The sequence below is a fragment of the Pholcus phalangioides genome, unplaced genomic scaffold (genome assembly GCF_987345545.1).
Source record: "Pholcus phalangioides strain wild (caught in Gottingen) unplaced genomic scaffold, Ppha-v1.0 ptg000004l_1, whole genome shotgun sequence".
NCBI lineage: Eukaryota > Metazoa > Arthropoda > Arachnida > Araneae > Pholcidae > Pholcus > Pholcus phalangioides.
In genome coordinates, this window is record NW_028301597.1 from 13,272,488 (window position 1) to 13,300,365 (window position 27,878).

General features: G+C 38.2%; 1 protein-coding gene across 9 annotated transcripts in view; it reads left to right on the forward strand.

Moving 5' to 3' along the window:
- The window catches only part of LOC149086559 (uncharacterized), a 135,189-nt gene that overhangs the window by 101,746 nt on the left and 5,565 nt on the right, over positions 1-27,878 (forward strand). For 2 of the 9 annotated variants that reach the window (XM_089256044.1, XM_089256043.1), the window contains one exon: positions 179-292. The exons of 5 other annotated variants lie outside the window; for them this stretch is intronic. In XM_089256044.1, the coding sequence (XP_089112170.1) occupies positions 179-265 (87 nt within the window). In that variant the 3' untranslated portion in view covers positions 266-292. Of the gene's footprint in view, positions 1-178; positions 378-27,878 lie in introns of those variants that run through there. 2 more of the 9 variants (XM_089256042.1, XM_089256045.1) reach the window with 2 other exon arrangements.

The following is a 27,878-nucleotide window of genomic DNA, read 5'->3' on the forward strand; positions in this document are numbered from 1 at the left end:
AGTCTGAGTGTGTAGCTAGTGTTTTGTTTGATATTTCAGTGCTGCCATCTATACTTCAAATTGTGAATGAAGTGTAATGATTGAATATTTGTAACGTTGTAGGCCTGTTGCTCTCTGTGGCGAGACTTTTTAAGGGGGAGAAATATTCTGAATGCTATATCTGTCGAACCATTTTCAGGTTGAGAGCTCAATAATCGCCACAGCATCTCCACGAACCGTCAGATTTTTTCACCATGTGGAGGGGACTGGACCACTGACTATTTGAAGGGCGACATATATATCCAAGGTAATCATTTTAACAAACTCAGCTTTGGCAGCTCGCAGCATCTCTGGGCCTAATTGACTGGCTCTTGCGTAAACTGGTACTCCTGTAGCTTCAATTTGATGCACTGTTCCGTGTGTTGCTTGCACTGGACTTGATGTTTCTTTCGTGAGCTCTTTACATTCTTGTAATAGATTGTGGAAAATTTCATGTCCACGTGTCACAGTTACTGCAGGGGACACAGTTGGAGAAACAGTTGTTCCGGTTGTAGACCATTCATCCCCATTGTTGGCCAAAACTCAGTTTCCCAAATCCACAGTGAGTCGGAATCTTATGAGAAAATCGGCGGCGATTATTGGTCGAAATACATCAGCAATGGTAAACACCCATGAAAAAGTTTTTGGTAATCCGAAACTTACTTTTATTTTTTTTTTTCTACATGCTTTTATTGTAGGACCGTTTACAGCGGTAAACGGGAGTAGTGACTGTGGTTTCTCTTTATCAGTGGCTGAAGGGGGTATTATGGAAATATCCGCACCAGAGTGTCGATGAGAAACAAAAGCTTGCTTAGCGGGTCTGCAATGAAAAGGCGACTGCTGAATGGAACCGATTCCCTCGTCGCCATCACTTGTCGGTTTCGTCGTTTCCTGAATAGAAACTACATGGTTGCACGCACTTACAGGCATTAGATCTGAACTCACTGTGATACCAGCAGAGATCATTTCAAAACCTCATAGAGTTAGCACCTTCGTGATAGTTTCAATTGGGCGGACGTTGATGGTTTCCACATTGTTCTCGGGATTGGCGTAGCGCGTCAACTTGCAATGTCAATGTCTATTTTTTCTCTCAGCTGTTTCATGTCAAGTTGTTGTGGGTGGTGGAGATTTGGTGAAATAGTCTGTACTTGTGCCTTCCCTCTGACGCTGATGATCTTGTCAGCCATCTCCGATAACTTTTCCAAAGTTTCTGAACTTGTGGAGAGGATTACTTGAACTTGATATGGTAGGCATTGTATCCATAGACTTCGAAGTAATTCATCGCTGAGTCGGCCACTGGATAGATCCCGCATTTCTCGGAGTAACGCAGAAGGTCGACGATCACCCTGCTCGACTTCATACATCAAACGTTGCAAGCATCGCTCATCTGATTCAGAAAATTCAGCTTGAAGGCGTCTTTTTAGTACGTCATACATGTTTGCTGTCGGTGGATTCATGGTGAGGTCACTCACATGTGCCAAAACACTCGTATCCATGGCTGCAACGGCTGTGTGGTATTTAGTGGCATCAGAGGTAATTCCACCTGCCAGGAACTGAGAATCCAATTGTTTGAACCACAGATGTGGTTATTTGTCCAAAACGGTGGGGCTTTGACAGTGACCTGAAACATTTCCAGTGATTGCTCGGGTGGATTGGACCTCTGTGGTTGCCCCGATGGATTGGACATCGTTAGTTGCCGGGTCACCAACTGTTATTTCACAAAACAACAAAATAGTTAATGAGAAATTTATTCATGCAGAGGTGGTACAACCTTGTCGAGCGCAGGTAGAAAGACCAATGAATTCTTTTCTTCCTCCCTGGAAGCATCTGCTTTCTCGTGACGATGGCAGCTCCACACTATGAAAATAATTTTTCCTGCTACAAAAATTGAATTTTAATTTCCACCCCTGTCTTCAGTGTACATTCTTATTCTAATTTTTACTAATAAATTCCCATTTAAGTTTGTCTCGATGGGTGCTTACTATTTGGAGAAACAAGGAACACTACAATGACTTTGTATGGTTTTTAAATTTCAAGTCTGCTAAATTTCAAGTCAACATTTAGTCTTTTTTATTGAACATTGTTCGGCGGTGGTGAAAAAAGCAAATAGAATGCTTAGTCTCATTTTCAAAAAGATCTCTTCACGTTCTCCTAAAGTCATTCTTCCGCTTTTTCGAGGCTTGGTGTGTCCTGGACTGGAGTATGCTGTAAGGTTTTGGAGACCATACCTACAGAGGGACATAGACTTGGTTGAAGGGGTACAGAGAAGAGCTACACGTGTTCTTATTGGCACACTGGGCTTGAGTTATGAAGAAAGACTTCATTTTTTGAATATGTTTACATTGGATGAACACAGGTGTCGAGGAGATATGATAGAAGTGTTCAAGATTTTCAATGGGATGGATAGGATGGACCATGAACTTTTAGTACACCGCCAATCGACTGCTTTTACAAGGAGACACCAGTATCGATTGATAAGCGACAATGCGAGGTTATGGTGTCACAGGGAATTTTTCTCTAATAGGGTTGTTAATAAATGGAATAGCTTACCCAGCGCCATCATAATGCATGGGCCCACCCGGGCACCTCAAGAGAAGAGGGGCCTCACAAAACTGAAATCAGGTTGAATTTTTTCAGAATTTACAAGGTAAGGCCTCAGAAAAACCACTTGGCCCGGGGGCCCATGATGCTCTTAAGACAGCACTGAGCTTACCCCCGGAGGTAGTAAATTGTAACACAATTGACACGTTTAAAAAGAAGTACAATAAACATGTTGGGGTAAATTGAGAAGCTATCCATTCTTAGAATAAGGTATTCTTAATGGGCATTGTATAATATTTTATCATGTGTATATATTGTTTATAATTTTTATTAATTGCATTTTTAATTGGGTTGTTGTATTTTTGAAATATATGACATCCATATTTTTATGGGCATCTTTTTGTCAGCCACCTCGTTGGGCATTTTGCCTGTTGTGGTGTTGTATTTGTATATTCATGCATCACGATTCGGAAGATAGATGGCACCAAAAACTGTACACAAAATTATAAAAATATCAAAAATTATGATTCTTCTATAGAATAAATAAATTACTAATGCAAAGAAGAAAAAAATTTAAAACTAATTATACAAAATTTTCAGCCTATTTATAAACTGCTGTTCTAGACAACAAATAATGCCCTCAACAAGCAGGTGTTAAAAGTTTATCAAGAAAATATTACTTCTTTTTTTTTTTATAAATTTTTGTGTTTTTTTCCCCATTATTTTTATTGTCAACCCCAAATATGGTTGCTTTAATTAATTTTTCTAACAATTTTGTTGTTCCAATTTATACATCCTTGCTCTAAAACTTAATTTTTGCTGCTCCACAAAATGACTGCCGCGAAGCCAGGCTGGAAGAGATCTCGGCTACGGGATAAGTCCAGTGGCAAAGTTCTGGCATTCATTCATGCTCCAAAATGAACTTCATTCCTTTCCACCCCTGTATTAATAATAGTTGGGAGTTCATGAAAATTAATCACTAAGCGGGAAAAACAATTGAAATGAGAACATTGATAAGCATAATCCACTGTATTATGATTTCACTGTATTTGCTTAAATAAGTGGCCGCCTAAAATTTTCTGTGAAAGTTGTTGTTGACACTAGAGTGCCAGCTGTGCCATTTTTGGCATGCCTCAAATTTAAGAAAACGTGACCAGGCATTGTTTTTACTCAGGCCTAGCAAATTTATGATTTTTCATCAACTTTAGAAGCCTTATCATGCACTGTTTTAAAAAATTTTGGATATTTCTTAGTATTACAAAGTTTCAAAAAGATTTTCTAGTTGTAACAAAAACCATGAGTGCTCCTCAGTTGTTAAGACAATGAAACAAGAATTTCCACAGGAACTTCACTGGCATTCTAAAAATATTCTTTGCCAGAAAAGTCTTGTTTGAAAATCACTTTAGTAGATGGTGAATTTCATTGTATGGAACTTTTTCTCACCAATTTGAGAACAGGGTTCATACATAAAACTCCTTAAAAATTCATTAATTTTCATTTCCTTTTTAAGGGTCCTTAAAATCCTTCCAGCTGTTTTTAAAAAAGTCGATTTTCCCCCACCCTGGAATATTTCCTGCTAAGGTTGATGATGAGTAGTACTCATCATCATCATTCCTGCTAGAAAATGATGCTACTACCAGTGGTGGGAACTCTGCACCAAAATCTTGCTCCTTTAGTGTATTTTCGTATTTTTCTGTATCAAATAGCGCGTTTTAATTATTTTTTTTTTGTGTACTTGGAAACTCCTCAAAATATTTTTATACCTACCTTGTATGTACCTTAGGCCGGGATCACACTATAAAAGTTTGATAATATCCCTTTTATAAAACTTGAAGAATCCAACCAATAAAGCTCATAGATTACATTTGTGCAAATGCAACTGATAATCTTGGTTGAATTTTTCAAATTTTAATAAAAGCTCTTTTAAAAGACTTTTATATTGTAATCGCAGCCTTTAGAGAAGAAATAGAGAAAAATAAATTTTTTTTCTCCTCTATGGTATGCACAGTGACGCTCTCAGCTCATTAAATTCCCAGACTTTCAGAAATGGGCAAAAAAGTTTTGTTTTTGCGTGCCACAAAACGATTCTTTCCTAGAGAGCGTGTTTTATTCCTTCACACTTCATCCCCACCCCTTCCTCCCATCTTCCATAGTCGCACTTAGAATTATCCGAGAAAATAAGGGGGGTATTTTTTTAAAAAAATTATTATTATTAAATTTTTTTATTTTTTTAAATGGTATTTTATTTTATGAAAAACAAAAAAAAATTATTATGCAAAATTTGAAAGAGTATTTTCAGTTCCCACTCTCGATTTTGTCCCCGAAAATCGGATTGTGGTAATCGTGTAACGATACGAACCTGCGGCGAGTGGAGAGGGACCATCTCATTTAAAATAAGTGCTTTAAAATAATTGTTAATTGCTTCACTAAAATATTGCAAGTCAGGTCATTGGTGCCGGTCCAAGGTCGTCGTCGATCCGGAGCAATTGGTAAACATCTCTCTCGAGGCTCTCAACTGACTGGTGAAATAACGTCATTTCTGCTGCCGCTGCATCGCAATTCCGCTGATCGGGAAAATCTGGTATGTATGCAAATCGGCGATACGGTCAATGGTGATTGGTCGCAGCTTCAGTATAAAAGGCAGTGATAGTGTTGTCTCTACTCAGTTGTATTCTCACTTCACTTGTATCTAGCCGTACTTCCCCACTCATTGGTTAACTCCAGAACTGAACTATGTTCCTGGGAGAGTTAGGGTGGGGAGTACGCCTGAGGAGTTAGGGTGTTACCTTTACTAGGCCGCTTCTCATCGTGTAAGACCTGCCGAGGTAAAAGAACAGTCGAGTCGACTTCAATATCCTGATACGAGATGGACTTACTCCCGATGAATGGAGATGTGGACCCACGACTTGGTGATATTCACTTTGTCAAAATTTGGAAAATATTCTGAATCAAATCCTTAAACATTCTATCTGAATTAAATTTATAAATAGAAGTTCTAATTCTCGACTCTAGTTGTTTTTGTTCGTAATGTTCATTATTTTTTATCCCGGTTGTGACACAATCGCAGTTTCTTATTCAAATTATCGGGCTTTTCATCGTAAAACCTTGATCATATCCTTGATCGTGTAGCTGAAATGGTTTACTCTAGTCCAGTGTTTCTCAACAACCCACTGCGGTTTCAGTTTTCAAAAGAAGAAAACAAGTCTCCACTTTAAGCAACAAATTACTATTGTCGATCGTCATTGCATCAAATCCTGATGTTGCGTGGAAAAAAAAATTCATTTCATGAATAAAAGAACTAGTTCGGCAAATTATGAGTGTTAATTTGTAAATTTAGCCAAATAACGAGTGTTAAATCGCCAAACACTGTGTTGTAATGTCCTGAAATTTGCTCCCATTTTGCAACTTTTTCTTTCTGAGTATAACTGAAAAACAAGAAGGAAAGTTGAAAAACTTAATTTTAAAGAATTTGTGAATGTGTTGAATCCACTTTGAGCAAGAGGTGAATAAAGAGTTGCTGCAAATATAAATAATTTTGTAAGAAAAATCTTTGTCAGCTGTGGTTTTTTATTTTGAATAATTGAGGGGGAATAAATATCACTTTTAGAATTTTTATAATTTATATTTGATGCTGTTATAAGTTATATTTTTGACAAACTTGAAGGTTTTAGAACACTTTGGTGACAACAGAAAGCATGTATGTGGATTGATTATTTTATGAATTCTCATGATGCTGGGTAACAAATCAAAAGTTGTCATTTCTGAACCACTTCTACGTCTATATTTTTTAGAAGAGGGAAAATTTGTTTGGAAAATTTATATGTGCCCCGCCCCCCTTTTCTGTAAAACTTAAGTTATGAAGTTTGCCATCAATCCTTAAAAACTCATTAAGTTTTATTTAGGAATTTTTGTATGAACCCTGGAGAACACATTCTCTTAGAGCATCTTTCTTCAACACTGTCATCAAATTTTTAATTTCCCCCCCCCCCTTTCCTGTTTGTTGTGTGTGTGTGCACGCGTGGGGTTGCTTGCGTGTGTGAGAGAGAGAGAGAAAGAAACAAACTGACTTCACGGCTGTCATAGTTTTATTGCTTTTTGCTTTAATTTTTGACGAAGAAAGTTCTTGAATGACTGGTTGGGAATGCAATCAGAAATGTAGCATTTCTCAGCTATCTGCTGAGACTAACTGGCATGCATGACCATAAGCACTGTGGTCTAGAAAAAAAAAGAGTTAAGCATATAGCCCTTATGCTGATGAACAGCATTATCAACAATTTTTTTTTAATGATACTAGACAAATAAGTGTGGGAATTATTGATTTGTTTGTTGCTTGGCAAAAACTTATTTTTGTTTTCACTCTAGTTCATTCCAGCTATGGCAAAAACTTAATCTTAAAAATGATTTTGTGTTTAGGGTTTTCAAATTCCCCTAATTTTGAAGCCTTCGGGAACGGAAAACTGCATTTCCAGAGAATTCTCCCAAGAATTTTTAAAATCACATTTACTGTCGAACTCAGTTTATACGACTCTAATTTATAATACTTTCTCATTTATAAAACATTTAAGTTTGGCCTCAATTTTTCTCTAATTTTTAATTTTAAAATATTTAATTTATCCACCACATAATTAATTACATGACATTTTCACCTGATGTATGTGGGAATTTTTTGAAATGTCACTCATATATCGTCTATTTAAAACACTGCAATTCAGGGTTGGCAAGGTTTTGGACAGTACGGTAAATACTGTGGTTTTAATCGTGCACTTCAAAACTGTCCAAAACCTCCTATTTATAACTATAAGAGAAAAAACTGCAATTTGATGAAGAGGTAACTTCTATAATCAAATAATAAAGTTTATATTATATAATATAAGTTATATTATTAAAATTACATTAAATATAATAAAATTTTGAAATTCAAAACAGTATGTGAAAAAGGTTATATGACTGATGTCAGGTTATCAAACAATTGAAAACTGAACTGTTTTGAGGTTAAATATTAGATTTATGGAAACATACAAGACTGGGATAGAAATTTGTCACATGAAAATTAGAAAAAAAGCAATAGATATGACAACAGAATGAAATTAAACTTACATAATAATCGAACACTAATAATCAAGCGCAGCTGCGCCTTTTAAAATTTGATAACACATAACTAATTTATCTTCCTTATCTGTGGCAAGATGATTCCTAAGGCCCCTTTCACACGGAGCAGATGCAGATGCGGGTCCGCATACCCTTTCAAACGAGCGCTGAAGATGCGGACGAATCGCCCGCATCTTTAGTTCGAAATTCGTGCATATAAACTGTTTTTTCGCAATTTTTGTAATTATTTTTCTCCTTCACCCCTGATTCAGTGGCCATAGGCAGCCTAGAGGCATTCTTTGGTGGTTTAATCTAGAGCCACATAGAATATGGGAATAAAGATGTCTTCATTCCGATCCTCACAAGTAGTCGATAGGAGAAAATGTCTTCAAATATTTTCAAAATATTTTGAAACAAAAAATCCGTCTTTTCGGAAAAATATGGAAGAAAAATTCCAAAAACATCCAATGTTCTAAAAATCAAATCCAAAAACATCCAAAACTTTCGATGTTCCAAAAAAAATAAAAAAAAATTCAGGAGATATCAAAGAATTTGCAAGTAGTAAAAAAGGGAAGGGGTAGAGACTTTCAAAATGCCTGTGCTTAGAAATACAGGGCTCGGCACGGGTCACTTTTTCCCCTAAAAGTCACTTTTTAGAAGCTGGTCACTTTTATTACCTATTTTCGGGCCCAGGTCACTTTTTCCACTTTTTTTAGCAAAAAAACCTCGGTCTCGCGCGCTTTTCGGGTGTCAGTGTTTTTCTTTTCTTCAAGGACGAACTTTACCGGTTCAAGGTCGCTAATTTTCTCCCTCCCTTCATTGAACTACGATCGTACAAGGAACCCCTATATATATATAATATATATATATATATATATATATATGAAGGCGTCTTTATCTTCCCGGGAGCATACCGTGTGACGTCAGCATAACTTGATTTCAAGGCGCTTGGAAAGAAAGCTCCTTATAGTTAAGAGTCGTCATTTTATGGAAAAGCCGATCGGAAAAAAAATAGCGTAAAAGGCGTATTTACGACAAAGAATTTTTTCCCCTCCTCTACTACCATTCTTTCTTATTTCCCCACTCGTTCTTTCATTTTCATCTTATTTTAAAATTGATCCTTTATTTTATTAGTTTTAAAAAGTTTGTCCTAAGGGCCGAATTCCTTTCTTGGAGCATCGAGCAAGTTACATTTGTTGTTTGTTCTATCGTTACTTTTATTAATTTTTTTTAATATTTGAAATGACGATTTAAAGGCTCATTTACATTGAGCGAGTTTATAAAGAGAGCCCGTGCAGAAACTAACTTACGCGCAGCGGGAGAATACCAAAGCGCGCATATTAAAGATGCGTACTATTAATACGTATTAAGCGTATTATTAGTACGCTTTGGAGAATACTCTTGTAGCTGGCCAACGTTAAAGAAGCTCGCAAGTATTTTGAATTTAATTAGAATAAAAAAAAAAATCATCCGACTGAAAATCGCGATCTATCTAGAAATAAAATTCGTACTATTTTTCTAACTGGATTTAAATCTCAGCAAGAAACCGTAGCCCCAGATATGATCGAAAGGAGAACTGTTTATAAGATCACAGAATCCTGCAATTCAACGTTTATGGAAGGATGACGTCACTCTCTGCTACCATACGATGGTTTTTAACAACTGGCTGTTGCGAAGATATATTTTGGAAAGAGAGAAAATTCAACTGCCCCTGCTGGGAATCGAACCCACGTCCTTTCACTTTCCGGTTGAATTTTCTCTTTCCAAAATATATCTTCGCAACAGCCAGTTATTAAAAACCTTCGTGTGGTAGCGGAGAGTGACGTCATCCTTCCATAAGTCGCCATCTAGTGGCAGCGTCAGCAGTTGTGAGCTTGACCTGAGTCTGGTCTGGCCGTCCATGTACGGTCCTTTTCAGTGTACACGAGCTCCAAGGAAAGATTGAGAGATTCGTTGCCTCTGTAGTCTAGTGCGTTCACCCGGAAAGTGAAAGGACGTGGGTTCGATTCCCCGCAGGGGCAGTTGAATTTTCTCTCTTTCCAAAATATATCCTCGCAACAGCCAGTTGTTAAAAACCTTCGGATTCAACGTTTAGTTTAACCAAATCAGATGAAAATTGGTCATCAGGCTGATGAAAACTCAGTTAACGTGCATGCGAGCCGTACATAGAGGTGGATTTAACGGTGGGCACAGCGACCGCGCCTTTGGCCCCTACTTTATACTTTTTTCCTAATTTAAGGGGCGTAATATTAATTTTATTTTATGCCCGGGGCCGTCAACAACTGACCTTTATCCGCTTCTGGCCGTAACTTAATTTAGAGCATCTTCACGATGCTGATTGTTGACTTAATATCGACATATTGCGCTCCATTCTCGGTGTTGTGTAAAAAAATCCCCTTTTCAGACCTCGGAAGTTATTACAACGTTTTTGTCTCGAGTCGCTGTTATGACCGCAATAGGAGAGGGCGGGGTCTGGTTCCACGGGTGTTGAACGAGGAAGGGTGCCGAGTTTACTCTTTTTTCCGTTATTAAAAATGGATACCGTTCCCGGGCGATAGTAAATTTTCGTTCGTACTTGCGGCCCGGGTTGCTACATACAGTGATCAAATCCAAAACTAGGGGGGGGGCGGCAATGCCTCGAATGGAATTTTTGATGGAATGGTATATTTAAGAAAAGGAAATAAATTCCTTTGCAAAATTATCGAATTTCACAGTCAAGGGACAGTAAAATTACATTTCCCCTCCAGAAAAAATATCGTATTTCGGCCATGGTAAATCGGGTGCCCCGGGTGGGGCCGAATTCACTGTTTTTGTTCTTTGAAAACTACGGGAGGAGTCCGAGCTAACGTGGCGACTTTTTTTCGCGCTAAAATAGGTAGCCCTGACAGCAGCATCCATAAACTCTATCAACCGCATTTATAAACCCCGTATGTCGTTGATTCGATTTTTGTGTTCGTTTTATCCTAATTTTCCGATATATTTCTATCGATTTTCGCATATTGCCGCATATTTGGTTGATTCATGTTATAAATTATATATTTTTTTGTAATTTTATGTGCCCTTTGTCAGCCACCTTGAATTGACCGCCGCAAAACGGCGATTGGTTGGCGAGGAAAAAAGTCGCCACGTTGGTGCTTACAAGGTTCATGGGAAATTTACCGGGGAAGACCGCGGAATCTTTTTCTGTTAAAAATTACGGGGGGGGGGGGCAAAATTATATGGTTTCTGGGTAAAGTAGTAAATGTTTTTTTTGCAAGGGTGTATGTTGTGTGTAAAAAAAAAAAGGAAAATATATATTTACAAATTTTTCTCTCAAAAACCAAACAATTTCAAAACTGATTTGTTTTCTCCCTCACCCAAGGGCAGTATTATTTTGGAGCCTCCTCCGCCTGTAAAAGAGTAGACCCACCCACCCTTCCCAGTCCAGTCCAGCCATAGGTGCAGATAGACTTGAAGGTCTTAGAGATGCGGCAGATGACATTTGATATACATCATTAAGCTCTGCCATTGACGTGGGGGGGGTGTGTGTGTGTGGATTGCCCTCCCTCAACGTATAAGGGGGCCGTTCAAGTATTACGTAAGCAAATTTTTAGCCATTTTTGACCCCCCCCCCCCCCCCGTCAGCAAAATTTCGTCATCAGCTCTGCCCCCCCCCCCTGAATCCTAACTCATATTTTCATAAAGGGTGGTTGATGACGTAAGCGTTATTCAACCTCCCCCCTTGTCATCAAAAGTCAGCAAATCGGAAACCCCCTCCCCCATCTATGTGATGACGTAATACTTGAACGGCCCCTATGGGGGGGAAAGGCATTACTACTGTTACTTAGAAAGGATGTAATGTTACTCTCTCACACATAGTTGTTAAATTTGATAAGTTATTCAAAACTTTTCTGGTTAGCAGAATGCATTCGAGTTTGATTTATTTCACACTGCTATATGTAAAAAAAGCAATTTCGATGAGCTCCATTGAATTACAAAGTTTAGTGAAAACTAAATTCAATTTCAATTCCTTCAATTTGGTAATAATCAAAATTCATTGTCCATTTGGTCTCTTTCTAAAATTATTTTGGTCACTATTGGGTCACTTTTCAAACATTTTGGTCACTATTTGGTCACTTTTTTAAATATTTTGGTCACTATTTTCACTAGTTTTGAGGCCATGATCCGTGCTGAGCCCTGGAAATATTCACATCACAATTCTGTCTTAGGCCGGGATTACACTATAAAAGTTCATTTATAAAACTTGAAAAATGCAACCAATAGGCGGATCAGTTAAGTTCTCTCGAATGTAACAGATGTGTTTATTGGTTACAATTTTCAAGTTTTATAAAATAACTTTCATAAACCTTTTAGAGTGAAATCCCATCCTTAGATTAGTCTCACTTCTGAAATATAAAATTTCATTTTTTCAGTTTATAGACTGAATATCGAGTAAAATGAACTTGTAGGTATCGGGGGAACCACCAAAAATATTCAAGTGCTAGGGTCTTCAAATGACTTAATCCGGCCCTGAGTGAACACCGTACGTGGATAACGTTGTTTAATAAAAGTATTTTTTTAAAAGTTTAAAAAAATTAACAGTTAAAAAATTTTAAAAAATAACAAATATTTAAAATAATATTTCAGATATTTATATTTTTAAATAATTTTAAAAATTTAAAAAGAAAAAAATTAAAATTTTTAAATTAAATTTAAAAGTTATTAAAGTATGTAGTCAATTAAATATTCGTAATGGCTTATAATTTTCGTCCCGTCAGTGACCGTTGTTGACAGGTTTTATTGTATAAAATTGTGAAATATGGACAAAAGGCAGTTGAAGTTGCTATATCTCCATCTCAGAAGGAAACGGAGGGATAGACGTATGTAGGTACATTATATTAATGAGCAGGGACCATCATATGGTGTTTTTAAGGGTATTTATGGCAAATAATTAAAAAAATTCCGTGAAAAATCACCTTCAAAAAGTAGCCAAAGATGCAAACGAATTCGCTCCGCATCCGCATCGTCTGAATAGCTCCGAATAAACCTATTGTCAAAACTTCTATGTGCGGATGCGGAGCCCGCACTTAGGTTTTGACACATGCTTACGACGTCCAGACCCGCATGAACATTTCCTAGGTGTGGAGATTTTTCGGCTTGTCTGAAAGGCGCAGTATATTCCAATTGTTAAAACTTCTTCCGGACCCGCATCCGCTCCATGTGAAAGGGCCCTTAGATAACAAAATTCGAAAATATTCTTTCAATTGATGCCTAACTTGGGGAGGGGGGGAAGACACGAAAATAAAAAACTGTGTTAGTCTTTTGATGAGCCTTCTTCTAGTGTTTTTCTTATTGCTGTCCCCCATGTGATAAAATTGTAAATATAGCTTGAATTTATTCAGTGAAATATTAGCTTCTAGCCTCATAAGAACAGCAGCAATTTAAATTTAACAAAAATTTTGGGTCTTGAAGTCTTTTATCATCATGTAGGCGTAATCAGTGTTTGTGAAATTGTGTTCTGTTAGTCATGTGTATGTGCTACATAGTGGCCTCATTTTCTTTGGATATTTTCCTTTATTTATAATTAGTTTTTGAAAATTGAGAATGTAAAATAGAAAGTTCACTTGAAAATTTAACGGAAAAAGTTTGAAAAGTCAAAATAGAACAATTTGCATCAAATAAACACTACACACCTATATATTCAGATATATTGCTATCTAATAAAAATAATATTTATGTTTAGTTTCACAATAATGCAATTATTATAACCGTGACTGTGTATTCAGTACCTTCAATATAATGCATTTTCTAAAGGAAAGTGTTCTGGCAGATTTGGCAAGGTTTTGGATAAGCACTGTCCTAAATACAGTACCTGCTTCATAATCATACATGAAAAATAAGATGTGAAGTAGAAATAACATTTACGAGAAACTAAAAAATTGAAAACAGTGTTTATTTAAACATTTATATGAGTGATATTAATTTACTATCAGATTTCCAGCTTAAAACCATAAATTTGGTGAAACAATTGACCAAATGACGCCTTTTTGAAATATTCTTGATTTAGTTAGTTTTATTTTTTGCTAGTACTTTTTTTAAATATGTTAGTATCATAGGGGAAAAAAACCAAAGGTTTCCACATAACATTTTGAAACTTGAGATTTTGGACAGTTTCAGACACTTTTGGACAGTTTTTCCCACGTGTCCTGTCCAAAACCCCAACCCTGCTGCAATTAGATAAATACAGGGTGTCCATAATTAAATGACTATTTTAAAGTAGCCTTCAGGTGAAACCAGTCATCAAAAAAGTGTGCGATTTTATGGAGAACTTCATGAAGTGATGGAAATTTGTTTCAGGAGGAAAAATTAGTTGCACATGCCATCACCAGAGAGAGTTTCACTTTGAATACGTGTAGTAAACATGTGAATTTATGTGATGTCACACAGCAGTATAAAACCTAGAAACATTTGCAAGATCTTGTTTCTCAATGTGTTTGCTGCTCGCAATGATAAGTTTACAAGATCACATTTTCTTAGTCAAATTATTTTACCAAAACATCAATTTCACAGTAACTGCTCTACGGAAATATCGGACATGGAAGAGGATTAAAAAAAATAACGAAATTTGAAACCTCAGAATTGCTGACTGTTTCTGAAGAGGAAGAAAACCTGTTTCTGTAGCCACAGTACAGGAGGTTTCGCTTCAGGTAGAAGAGGACAGCTTTTCAAATTCTCGTGGTAGCACTAGTGTCAGGCGTGTAGCACAGGCATTGGATAGGCCACGTGTTCAGTTCAAAACGTGCTGGCCGGGGAAATTAACTGCTACCAGCATCGCGGGTTCAATTATTAATTTTAAGAGCGACAAAAAACTTAACGTGTTTTTATTTACATCTTTTCAAAGGAACACTCCAAGACTGGACTGGACTCGCCAGCTTGACAAAACTAACTGTTGCCACTCACATGAACAGAAAAATAATAATAATTATAAAAAATATCCGAAAAGCCCATACAAGACTTGACATCCTCCCACCTTAAGTTGTTGGAAAATAACTTAATCCTCATCAAAATCTAAGAACAAACATGATATTCAAAATTGCGACTTCAACTCGAAGGCAAAAAAAATTATTTTCAATTAGAGTCCAAATAAAAAAATGAGACAATTTTCAAAGTTTCAGTCTTGTAGGAGCTTTTACTGTCCTGCCGGGCCTAGTCTTCACCTCCTGCCTCTTGGACCTTTGAGTATCATCCGCTGAGACTTCTAGGAGGATAAGTCTCTGAACTGGTTTCAGGCATTCACCCTTAGATGTTTTCAGCCGCACCAATCTTTTCACTTGGTCTCTGCCAGGCAATATCTCTGTTACCAGTCCCAATGGCCATTCGATAGATTTTGTTGAATCATTTCCAATGAGCACAATGTCACCAACATTTATCTGCTTGTCATATTTCTTACACTCACCCCTCTGAATCAGAAGCCCCAAATATTCAGATCGAAATCTTTTCCGAAGGTCATTTACCAATTGCTGTCGATACTTCATTCTCTTATTAAGACTTTTTTCATGAATTTGATCAACATCAGGCACTCCAGTTTCACACGTCTTGCAAAAAACTGTTTGGGGATAGCGGAATGAAGCTACTATCCACAGTTGATACATGGGTAAGTGGTCTAGAATTCACTATTGACTCAGTGTCACACAACACAGTCAAAAGTTCTTCATATGACAGAAGAGATCGACCAAGAACCTTTCTCAAAATCTGTTTGGTAACACCAATCAATCGTTCCCAAAAACCACCCCACCAGGCAGCAGTAGGTGGGTTAAAGAACCACTGAATTCTCTTTGTAGTGCTATGTCAGGCAATTTTATCCCAGTCAACCAGTTTCAATTGATTGGAAGCACCCACAAAATTGGTACCGTTATCACAGTAAACAATAGAGGGCCTACCTCTACGTGCAATAAATCTCTGAAAACCTTGCAGGAAAGCCTCAGTAGATAGAGATGATAAAAGTTCAAAATGAACAGCACAGGTGTATATGCATATCCACGCCTTGATATTTCCCTTCAAGTATAAGGGCCCAGCTGTATCGATTCCAACAATCTCAAAAACACTTGCATCTTTTATTCTGTTTTCAGGCAGCGAAGATGTTGGAGCAGTCAGTATCTGTTTGGCATGCCTCAAGCAAACAACACACTTAGCCAAAACAGATCTTACAGTTTTTCTTGCATTCAAAATCCAATAATGTTCTCTTAGAATATTCAACAGCATCTGAGTCCCAGCATGCGAATTCTTCTTATGCTCTGTCATTATTAGTCGTTTTACCACCTTGTGGTCTGAAGGCAAAACGATGGGACTGCGAAAATCAAACGTATCTTTCCTGTAAGTTATCTTGGTTTTCAACCTCAAAAGTCCATCATTATCTGTGAATGGCATTAATGACTCAATTTCTTTTTGTTTTTTTCATCCAAGAAGTATTCGTTTTGCACAACTTTCAGCAACTTGATTTCTGCTCTTTTGACTTCTTCATAAGATAATTCTCCAGTCACTCTCAAAGATTTAGAAACACGACAGTTAGAAATAAATCTCAACATCCAGGCCCTCATTCGAATCATCTTGTCATAGCTTGAGAAATAGTAGTCGAATTGAGATGCATCTCCATCTCCTTCAGTAGTTGACTGGCTCAATGAACAAATAGTTACAGAACTTGATGTAGATTTCTTTTTCTCTCTTAAGATAGCATCTCTGTCAAATACAAGTTCTGTAGCAGGCCACTCTGCTTTTGGTTGTGAAAGCCATGTAGGTCCCTTCCACCATTTATTTGACAACAATTGTCTGGCTGTACAGCCTCTTGATGGTAGGTCAGCAGGATTGCTAGTCCCTGGAATATGTCTCCAGAGGTCTGGATCTGTCAACTTCCTTATCTCCTGTACTCGATTATGTACAAAAACATTCCACGGTTCATTTTGTTGTATCCAGGTCAATACTGTGGTAGAATCAGTCCAAAAATGTTGTTCATTATCCTTCCACTGGAGCCCCTCTAAAACAGATTTACATAAGCGAGCTCCCACCGTGGCAGCCCACAGTTCTAAACGAGAGACAGGCTTCACAGGAGAAACTCTAGATTTAGCTGCCAATAGATGGACTTTGATGCCCTGCAAACACGTAACATGAATGAAGACTGCAGCGGCATATGCATAGGCACTTGCATCGTAGAAGGTGTGAACACTAACACTTTTCTTACTCTCTGATTCACACAAAAAATGACGCTCAATGGACACATCCCTCAAAAGAATAAGGTCCACATACTAATCCATAAACTTCTTTTTCAAATCATCTTTCACCTCACTGTCCCATGACAAGCCATCCCTCCACATTCTCTGTAACAACAGCTTAGGTTTCAGCAAAACAGGACACAAGAAACCGATAGGATCAAAAATTTTGTGAGTCACAGAGAATTGTCCTTTTGGAAATCTTATCAAATTCGTAAGTCTCCAACCAATCCAAGTTCATTTTAAGAACATCTTTTTCACAATCCCACATAAGTCCTAGAAGTGCTGTGAATTTATCTGGGTTGTCATCTCCTGTGTACTGCTATCCTCTCAAATTGAACTTCCCTTCAGCCATGATTAAACAAGCTTGTTCAATGAAATATGGAATTTCAAATTCATTATCCAGACTGATGACCAGATTATCAACATAGAAGTTCTTGAGGAGTTTCTCAGCTATGTGTTGGAATTTTGAATAATTTAAGTATTTCTTCAAGTGATGATCCAGAACAGCTTCTAAGAGAAATGGACTTCTTTTGACGCAAAATACAACTCTAGAATGACGCAGGATCATCAAGTTTTCCTTCTCATTCCACCACAAGAAACGTAGATAATCGCGATCTCCTGGACGTACACTTATTTGTAAAAAAGCCTTCTCAATATCTGTAGTGAGCCCATACTTGAATTCTCTGAATCTTAGAAGAAGGTTAGGGATCAATTCCAACAAGTTGGGACCAGGCTCCAAACACTGATTTAAAGAGGGCGATCCTACCTTCCTAGCTGAAGCATCAAACACAGGACGCACCTTGAAGGTTCCTTGTTTCTTGACAACCGGTCTATGAGGCAAATAATGTTCTTTTTCTACAGCTTCATCTGGTACTTCTTCAATGATACCTAAGGACACCCATTCCTTGAAGACATCACCATATGAATTGAACAAATTTTCTGTGTGGAGTCTCTTGGTCATGGTGTCCAACCTCTTTACAGCCAAGTCCTTATTAGAGGGTAGGGGGTGAATGATCTTCACGCCAAGGTAGAGCAATTTCATACCTGCCATCTGTATTCACATGGACAGTCTCTTCAAAAAATTGTTTGGTCAGAAACTCCTTCTCTTGCTTCAGTTTTGTGGCAGCGGGATCAGTTATGCCAAGCACATCAAGGTCGAAAAGATCTGATATCTTGGATTCTTTTACAAACATTGCAATGGTCGTTGCTGCTACTGTATCTCCATCTTCCAAATACATATTAGTCTTTCCCAGCAAAGTCCATCCACGACAGGTCTCCATAGCAACAAGTCCACATTTGAGAACCCTTTTCTTTCCAGTGAATTCTCTTCCCGCCACATCAGCTCCAATCAACACATCAACACGTTTTGTATCTTCAGCATCTTCCACAAAAACTTTCATAGATCTCAATTCCTCCATCCAAGGTCCATTCTGTGCTGAAGGGATGTTGTCACAGATTTCGTCTTGTTCAAGAGCATCAAAGTTGCAGAGGAATTTACCATCCAAACTTCCTAATTCTATCTTATATACATTATGAACTTCTTTACCAATTTTTCTCCCACCAAAAATAGAATGAAAAAGCACTTGTTGGCGCAGAGGTACATATCCTAAAACAGAAGCTGTCTCTTTTCTAATGTACGATTTTTGAGAGCCGATGTCAAATAATATTCTCACCTTCAAAGTATGCTTCCTTTTGACTAAATAACAATTAAGCGTTTGCAACAGTACTTTCGGATTTGATTTCTGCCTCTACCGCCACTGACTGCACATCACTGGTAGAAAGCAACACTTCCAACTTATTATATGATTTCGTATAAACAGTTCGTTGTGCCGCTCTTGTTTTCTTCAAAGTTTCCATTTCGCGATGAGAAACACACTAGAAACAAATTACGGGAAATACTACACTATTAATCGAAACAGTCCCGCCGAGGGTACCAAAAAATGTTCAGTTCAAAACGTGCTGGCCGAGGATATTAACTGCTACCAGCATCGCGGGTTCAATTATTAATTTTAAGAGCGACAAAAAACTTAACGTGTTTTTATTTACATCTTTTCAAAGGAACACAACAAGACTGGACTGGACTCGCCAGCTTGACAAAACTAACTGTTGCCACTCACATGAACAGAAAAATAATAATTATTATAAAAAATATCCGGAAAGCCTATACAAGACTTGACACCACGTTCAACTGTCCATAAAAGCATGCGGAATATCTTCCAAATTATCCGTATAAACTTTCACTTGTGCAGCAGTTGCTTCCACATGATTATGATGCTCGACTCTGTTTCTCACTGCAGTTTCTAGCTCACGTTGAGGTCGATTCAGAATGGCCTTGGAATATCTTCTGGACAGATAAAGCACATTTTCACTTGGATGGTACAGTCAATATGGTCTGCTGAAGTTGGTTTTCTGCGGTTCCCAACTTTGAGGTGCGAATGTGAGCTGATCTCCCCGTTAAAAAGTCTCGCCAGAGAGAGCAACAGGCCTACAATAGTATAATTATTCATTCATTACTCTTCACTCACTATGAGTTGAGAAAAAAAACTCAATTTAAAAAATTGATTGCGGGTGGCAGCACTACACATAACAAGCATTACACGGAAACAAGCTTCACTATACGTACACACACATTCCAACATGTGCCTGTAACATCCCTTAATGGGGTTACGTGCACGGTTCGAATAATCCAGTTAAAGCAGACAACAAGCAGGAAATAAACAAGTTTGTTTTGTATCTCTTCAATTGCTTTATCACACTTGGGTTTTTGTTTTTTTTTTTGTAAATTTACATTAACAGGTTAACGTTCAATTTTTACATTTAAGTTTTGTCTTTCAGTTCAAAAATTTGAATTAAGTAGATGTGGTTCGCTTTCACAGTGGGAAAGTCTATGTTCTGCTGAACATCACCTTTCCAGTCACAGACCAGGTTAGACACGATGCAGATCCATCCAAGTTAGTACTGCTAATTGAAGAACAAAGTTCCGGAGTTTATAGCAAATCGCAGGCAGCCAGCACCAGGCAAAGATCTCTCAGAGATTAGAGATGAAAGTCCTTGGAAATTAGCAAGGTTGTTTGGTTTAAACCTTGGTTTTAACCAAGTGGTTTTTTTCAAAAAATTAAATAAAAGTGGCCTAAATATCATTTTTTCCTTGAAAAATATTGTATTGGTTCATTAGCCAAAATTTTTTATTTTTACCACATTTTATATTCTTGGGGTACATTCTGATGGTATATCTTTAAATGGCATAAGATGGTATAAGTGGTTTTTGAAAAAGTCTCATAAAAGTGACCTGAATATAAATATATATTTTTCATATGAAGTATCTTAGTTATTTAAAGTTATATTCAGAAACCAAATTTTTTTTTCAAAAAGCCGACTTTCATTACGAAACCTTTCATGATAAAACCAATTTCACCGAGCCAGCCAGGAAATATAGAACAAGAGTTATTCAAGTTATAACATGGCTTTTTTTAGTTTAACGACCTCAACTGATTGTTCTGAGCTAACAAACAAGAAATTATCAGAGTTGAAATGCGATGAAAATAAAGCGTTCGTGACAACGTACGACCGGTATTTAAAGGGAAATTCTGCTGCACGTGTCTAAGCAAGCCAATTGGCTTCAAGGTAATTTCATTTACGTATGATCGCAGGCCAGCAACATCGCGATCGGACTTGATCATCGCCACACGACCACTGCTGCCAATGAAAAACAACAAAAAGTAAACATTTATGTATTTATGCGATGACGATTTCTGACTTTTACGCCGCGGGCCCATGGATACGTTACATACCAATTCGTTAGAAGTTCCACAGAAAAATATGGACAAGGTGCGTGTCTGGTGTAGTAGTCAATACTCACAACTGCTGAATTTGGGATCCAGAAAATCTGCATGCTATCTTAGAGGTACCATTGCGTTCATCAAAAGTGATGGTATGGTGTGAATTTACTGCATCATTTGTTCTTGGTCCCTACTTCTACGAGGAGTTACGTTCTACTGGTCCAGTGACATGTTCGATCACCAGGAAGCGATATGCATTGCTGTTACAGAATGAAATTGTTCTGGCTCTGCAAGGCAGTAATGTGCTTGCAGACAATCTTTGTGCAAGATGGAGCTTCTCCACACATTGCATTGTGTGTTAATGTTCCTAAAACACATTTTTACAGAAGAACATGCACTTCCCCAATCTATGGCTTTCCCAATCCCCGTACCTTAATCCATGGTATTTTGGCTTTGGGGGCATTTGAAACGTCTGGTAAGTCGTGACAATCCAAGAACTTTACCTGACGTTAAAGGCAGCATTTCACGCCACATGCTGAACATTTTCCCTGCACACACTTTGGTTAGTTGTGGAACATGCCATCTTGCAGTTTCACATGATATCTGAAAATGATGGCCATTATGTCGAACATGTTTTGTTGCAGTAACAATTGTAAAAGTGTTTAACAATTGTTAAAATTGTAAACATTTGCCTAAATGTGTCATTTCTTAATAAAATTCCCTCTGGTAGCGACATGTGCACTGATTTTTCCCTCCTGAAACAAATTCCCATCTCTTCATGAAGTCCCCACAAAATTTTACAATTTTCTAATGACTGGTTTTGCCTGTAGACTACTTTAAAATAAGGTATTTTAATTGTGGATGCCCTGTACATTTAATACACCTTAGATTTTGGTTTATAACCCTTAACAATAAATGGAAAAATATATAAAAATTTTACTGATACATTCAATAGATTTTTATAAATCATGTTTCAAATTCAAGTTAAATGTCTAATAACATTCTTCATAAAACGGCTTTAAAACGTTCATCCACAGATTAATTGATGTAAAAACGCAACTACAAAGTGAACGTGACTTTGGTTCTAAGCATCATAAAAACGAAACAAAGCATGGTTTAGAATCAGAAAATAAAATGGGACTTTCTTAAAAAATGAAAAGACGAAAAACTACTTTTCTTCCAAAATGAGGTATTTAACATTGCCTTAATCAACTTCTATTGATTTAAAACGTTTTTTCAAGGTTAGTAATTTAAAATTTCTTTCAGAGAGAATTTTCTCTAATTTTCTTAGTTATCAATTGACATTTCACCTTTTTAAATTTTTCTCATTTTGAATATTCTAATTCTGTATGCCAGAGGTAAAGGGCAGTATGTCTATTTTCGTCAATATTGAGATAATGCTATTAATTAGCATTTCTTTCGTTACATTACATATAGGTATATGGACGCTAAATCCTTTTTCAATAGATAACATATGTTAAAACAAGGAAACAGTTATTTTCCGGATATTATGCTGAGGTGAGCTCGGAAAGAAAAGTCATCACGTCTCCGCCGGGACTCGGCCCTCTTGCATACCGGGCAAGCATGCTACCATCTACACCACTGGAGACACATGAATCTGCCTTCCTAATTTCACGCACTGTGTCGTGAGGCGCTGAAGTAGAGGCATTAGTAGCCTCTCTTAACTTCAGGAAATGGCCCCCAGGTGGGACGGTTTTAGAGAGATATAGATGGCTTTTTTCTCAGCCAGAGATATCAAGGAAACAGTTATTTTCCGGATATTATGCTGAGGTGAGCTCGGAAAGAAAAGTCATCACGTCTCCGCCGGGACTTGATATCTCTGGCTGAGAAAAAAGCCATCTATATCTCTCTAAAACCGTCTCACCCTGGGGCCATTTCCTGAAGTTAAGAGAGGCTACTAATGCCTCTACTTCAGCGCCTCACGACACAGTGCGTGAAATTAGGAAGGCAGATTCATGTGTCTCCAGTGGTGTAGATGGTAGCATGCTTGCCCGGTATGCAAGAGGGCCGAGTCCCGGCGGAGACGTGATGACTTTTCTTTCCGAGCTCACCTCAGCATAATATCCGGAAAATAACTGTTTCCTTGATATCTCTGGCTGAGAAAAAAGCCATCTATATGTTAAAACAAGTTCCATAGGGAGACATACTGTATGGGGATGGGTCGAATAGTGATTTGGCTGAATACCAAATATCAATTTTCTCGAAATCCATCACAATTATAAATAAAATTCATGCTTTTAATTGAAATAAAATTATTGGTAATTTTAAATGATACCGAATCTCATAGTTATGCAAATTTATTATTTAATTAAATATTTTAAAAAACTAGTAATTGAATTACTTTTATTGTCATGATACTGACAATCAAATTTCAATAATATATTGCACTAGCTGTTACCCGTGGCTTCGCTCGCATGGATTTGGTTATCTGAAAATTTCTTGGCGATGATTCCTTCTAATAACATTTGTATCCCTCATGACCCCTTGGGTGTTGCAATTCCAAAAATCCTGTTGTGGCAAGTGTCTATATTATAAAATATAATACTGAACAAATTTCATATTTATAGCTTCCAGCGGTTTAGGTTCAACGATGATTGTCTCCACCTTTGAGCCCCCTCTTGATCACTTTAGGGGCCAAATTTTGAAGGAAAAAACACCTCTTGGTGAGTCTTTACATAATGAAATAAAGCTACTGACGAAATTTCATAAATATAGATATCTCCAGCAGTTTTCGGCTGAGCATGATTTCTCTTTGTTTCAACCTCTACTTCACCTTTTACCGATGGCGGAAAAATGATGACGTCTTTCTCCACAGTCGGCAAGTAACCACTTTGGGGCCATTCAAGTATTACTTCATCATCGATGGGGAGGAGGGGGTTTCCAATTTGCTGACTTTTGATTACAAGAGGGGAGGGGGGGTTGGGTAATGCTTACGTCATCAACCACCCTTTATGAAAATATGAAATATTTTTAATGGCATCTTACTTGGTGCGCCAAAAACGAAAAAACCCTTTCGATAGTTTGTGGGCACTTGAAGTAACATTCCCCCCCCCCCCATTGATAAAAGCCCTACAGAGGCAATTTAGTAATCTCTAAATGTTTCGCGGATCCAATTGATCTGGAAATGTGTTCCTGCTGCTTAAGTGCTCTGGAACTGTGCAGCGCATCACTCAAGTGATCTGTAATTATATGCCGCAGATCACTTAAATAATCTGAGATTGTGCCGCGGGTAACTTGAGTGATGTAGAACCGCACTGGAGGCCACTTAAGTGCTCTAAAACTATGTCACATGCCACTCAAGGGATCTCTAAATGTGTCACGGATCGCTTAAGTGTTCTGGAACTGTGACCCGGGTCATTTAAGTGATCTGAAAATGTGCCACGGGCAGCTTAAATATTCTGGAATTGTACCGCGGGGCACTTAAGCGATCTGTAAATGTGCTGCTTAGTTCATTTTTACAAAATTAGGTTTGAGGAGGGCAATCTGAACATCAGATAACTCCCAGGGCCATATTTGGTCAAAGAGCCTTTATGCGATCTATCATTATATGGCTTAGAGAGAGTGGGTCGCAATGAATTTATTAAAGATAAATTTTGAGTTCATTGCCTTGAAATTAACAGAAATTGATTATAATAACATATAAAGGTATTTTCTTCCTAAATTTCAATTTAAAAAAATATTTTTTTTTTTTGCATAAAAAAACATACATTTTCGATCGTGGGGGGGGGGGGGCCCTATGTCGTCGTCCCCCCCCGCGTACATCTCTGATACCACCAATATGCATTAGGATTCAGAGTGGCAGAGCTGATGACGAAATTTTGCTGACAAGGGGGGTCAAAAATGGTTAAAAATTTGTTTACGTAATACTTGAACGGCCCCTGTTATGTGAAGTCCTATATTTTCATGTGTCCGTACCAAATAAAACATGTTTGTTTATTTAAAACCTTCTGATCGTTATTATCATTGATAATGGAGCTCAACAACTGGTCCTACATATAGGTGCCCATACATTGGTGCTGCCGGCCGTGACTTCGAGCAGCAAACGTCTCAAGGTAAACCCGTAATCGTTTCATTCGTTCCAAATGGGCAATCCGAATGTTGATTCCCATCGCTATAAAGCTGCCTCCATTTTGGAGAAACAATTTGAACTTGTGGTTCGTTCAACTAGGAGCACAGTTCTTGATCGTAGCAATAACTGCCGATGAAACGAAGTTCAACCACACTATAGCTGGTATGGACACCGATATTTTATTGACAGTCCAATATTTAGTTCTAGAACCTCCCCAGCAGAATAAATACGACACGCTGAAGACACATTTGATTCATGTTTTCGTGGAAAGCGAATCATCAAAAATCTGTACGCTACTGCAAGGTTTAGAGCTAGGAGATCAAAAACCATCACATCTGCTTGTCCAAATATGTGAGCTTGCCGGACGTAACTTCAGTGAGGTCTTACTGAAATCATTGTGGTTAGCGCGACTCCCCGCTAACGTCCAAGCTTATACTAGCTGCTTCAAGCGAAGGGCTTCAACAACTCTCTTCTATGGCAGATAAACTCGCTGAGGTGGCCATTCCAAATATGTGCTCAGCATCCAGTCGACCTCAGAACGCGATCAGCCAATCACTGGTGCAACAAGTCGCAATTCTGACCAGAGAGTTGAGTGAGCTGAAGGCCATAATTCACAGCAACACCCTAGACCTTGATTCCGGTATTCTCGCTCGCGATCCCTCAGTCGAGCCCAACACAAACAAGCTGAAAATTACATGCTTCTATCACACCAATTTCGGAGCTTAGGCTAAGAAATGTCAATAGCCCTGCTCCTTCAAAACCTCAGCGGGAAACTAACAAGGCAGTCGTCCACTGACCAAGGCCATGGCTGCCAATTTGTCGGCAGAGTCATAAAGGCTGATCCTTCTATTGACTGGACTTTTTTGATCAACGTGGGCACTGATGTGTCAGTCGTCCCACGAACTGTCGTCAATACCCACAGCAAACCGAAGAAGTTGACTCTTACAGCTGCCAATGGTTCCCCTATCTCAACTTACGGTACCAAACTTCTAACATTGAATTTGAACCTGCGAATGGCATTTGCTTCGCCACTCATCATAGCTGACATAACCTAACCAATTATTGGTGTAGATTTTCTATCGCATTTCAACCTGTTGATCGATAGCAAAAATCATCACCTCAATGACCCTGCTATCCGCCACTTGTTCCATTGCAAAAAACATTGCAGCTCCATCTTTTCGCTTGAGAAGTATCGACCAATTATCATTGCCATATCAGGGTGTAGTCAGTTTCCTGGTATACTCTGTCCACACGTCCAAAATAAGAAAATTAAAGAGCACAATATCAAGCATTTCATTGAGACTACAGGTCCACCAGTTTTTGCCCGACCTTGACGGCTTTCCACAGAAAAGTTGAAAGTCGCATGAAAAGAGTTCGAGTTTATGATGTGACAAGGACTTTGTCAGCCTTCGATTCGAAGAGCAGTGTGTCTAGTCCACTCCATCTAGTACCAAAGAAATCTGGTGACTGGAGACCATGTGTAGACTATAGAGTACTCAACAGGGACACCGAAAGTCAGAAATGGTTGGTGTTGCTCAAAGTATATGTGAGTCATTTCTCTGTACAAGCCATAATATTTACATATATTTTCGTCTGACCATACATCCCTTTTTTGAAGTAGGGTGTCCCCTTTTTTCCGAATCTATTTGATTTTAGCGATGACCTGTTTTTCAACCTACTTTTGTAGTAGTGGTAAGATTTTTACACTACGGTAAAATGTAACAAACCTATGCAGGAGGGGGAAAAAGGGGTCCCGTGTCTGCCCCAAGACCAGTGCCATCTTAATGCATGGGCCACCTGGGCGCCTCAAGAGATTGCGGGCCTCACAAAAATGAGAACCAGTTAAAATTTTCAAGAATTTGCCAGGTGGAATCTCAGAAAAATTGCTTGGCCCCGGGGCCCATGATGCTCTCAGACGGCCCTGCCCAAAACAATCAAAAATTAAAATTATTTTTTTGAATAAATTAAAATATTAAAAGAAAATACCTTTACGTGCTATATTTAACACGGTGCCCAGTGTGACTGGTCCTGTCGCACATTCCTAAGAGCAGCTCTCACTTTCACAGAGAAAATCACTTTTCCTCATTTCTTTTTGACATCCTCAACTTTTTTTTTCCATTGAGGGCAAAGCAAGAATCGGGGAACAGGGTGCCAAGACTAAGGTGAAGAGATGCTTGGCTAGTCAGTGAATGTCTGTTGTTTAATTTTTGTTGGCCCTCACATCCCGTTGGCTATTTTTGGCAGCCCCAAGCAGAGGCGGATTTAAAGACAGGCGCACACCCTGGGCCACGTAAAACCCGAACGTTACACTTTTTCTAATTTAAGGAGTTCAGTATTTACTTTTGCGTCCGGGCTTCAACTAACTTTTACCCACATCTGCCCCTTCTCCCACGCAAAACTTTTCACTGGCCTTTCTGTAGTGAATTTACAGCTTGAAAAAAAACCCAAAATAGTTATGGTAATTGTCCCAGGCTGTTCCCATGTCTGCCCTACCCTTGTGGGGTCAAATGCCGAAATTGACCATACGGAAATCGAGCATCGACATCTCCACAAAAATTTTACCGAATTTAAGATTTGAACTTGAAAGTTATTGCCAACATTCCCAGTTTAAACGAACAGCGGGTGGTTTTTCTACAGTTAATTACACAAAAGAAAGCAAAAAAAATTTTGTAATTTAGATAAAAGCAAACTTACGTGGAGTAGGATCTAGTTCATCAATATTTCACTATTAAATCCTTTGAGCTTTAAAAAAAACAAATCTTGAGCATTTTTTAAGCAAGAAAAAAAATTACACACTATAGGAAGTCCAGCCAGGGCCGCAACTAGGGGGAGCAGATGGGTTTGTACCCCAGGCCCTGGACCCGAGGGGGCGCAAATTTCTTTCTGAAACCTTGCCTTCAACATTACATGGAGGCGTCAAAATGCACGCTTACCCCGGATGACCATGCATCTAGTTGCGACCCTGAGTCCAGCATAGGAATCCGTATTGCTGTACATCAGAAACGATTTTTCCCCCCATGTGGTAGGTATACTGTATATGTATTCAAGAAAACAGCAAGGAAATTTTAGTATTATCATGTTGCGTCATATTCACTCTGGATTATTAGGCCCCTCTTC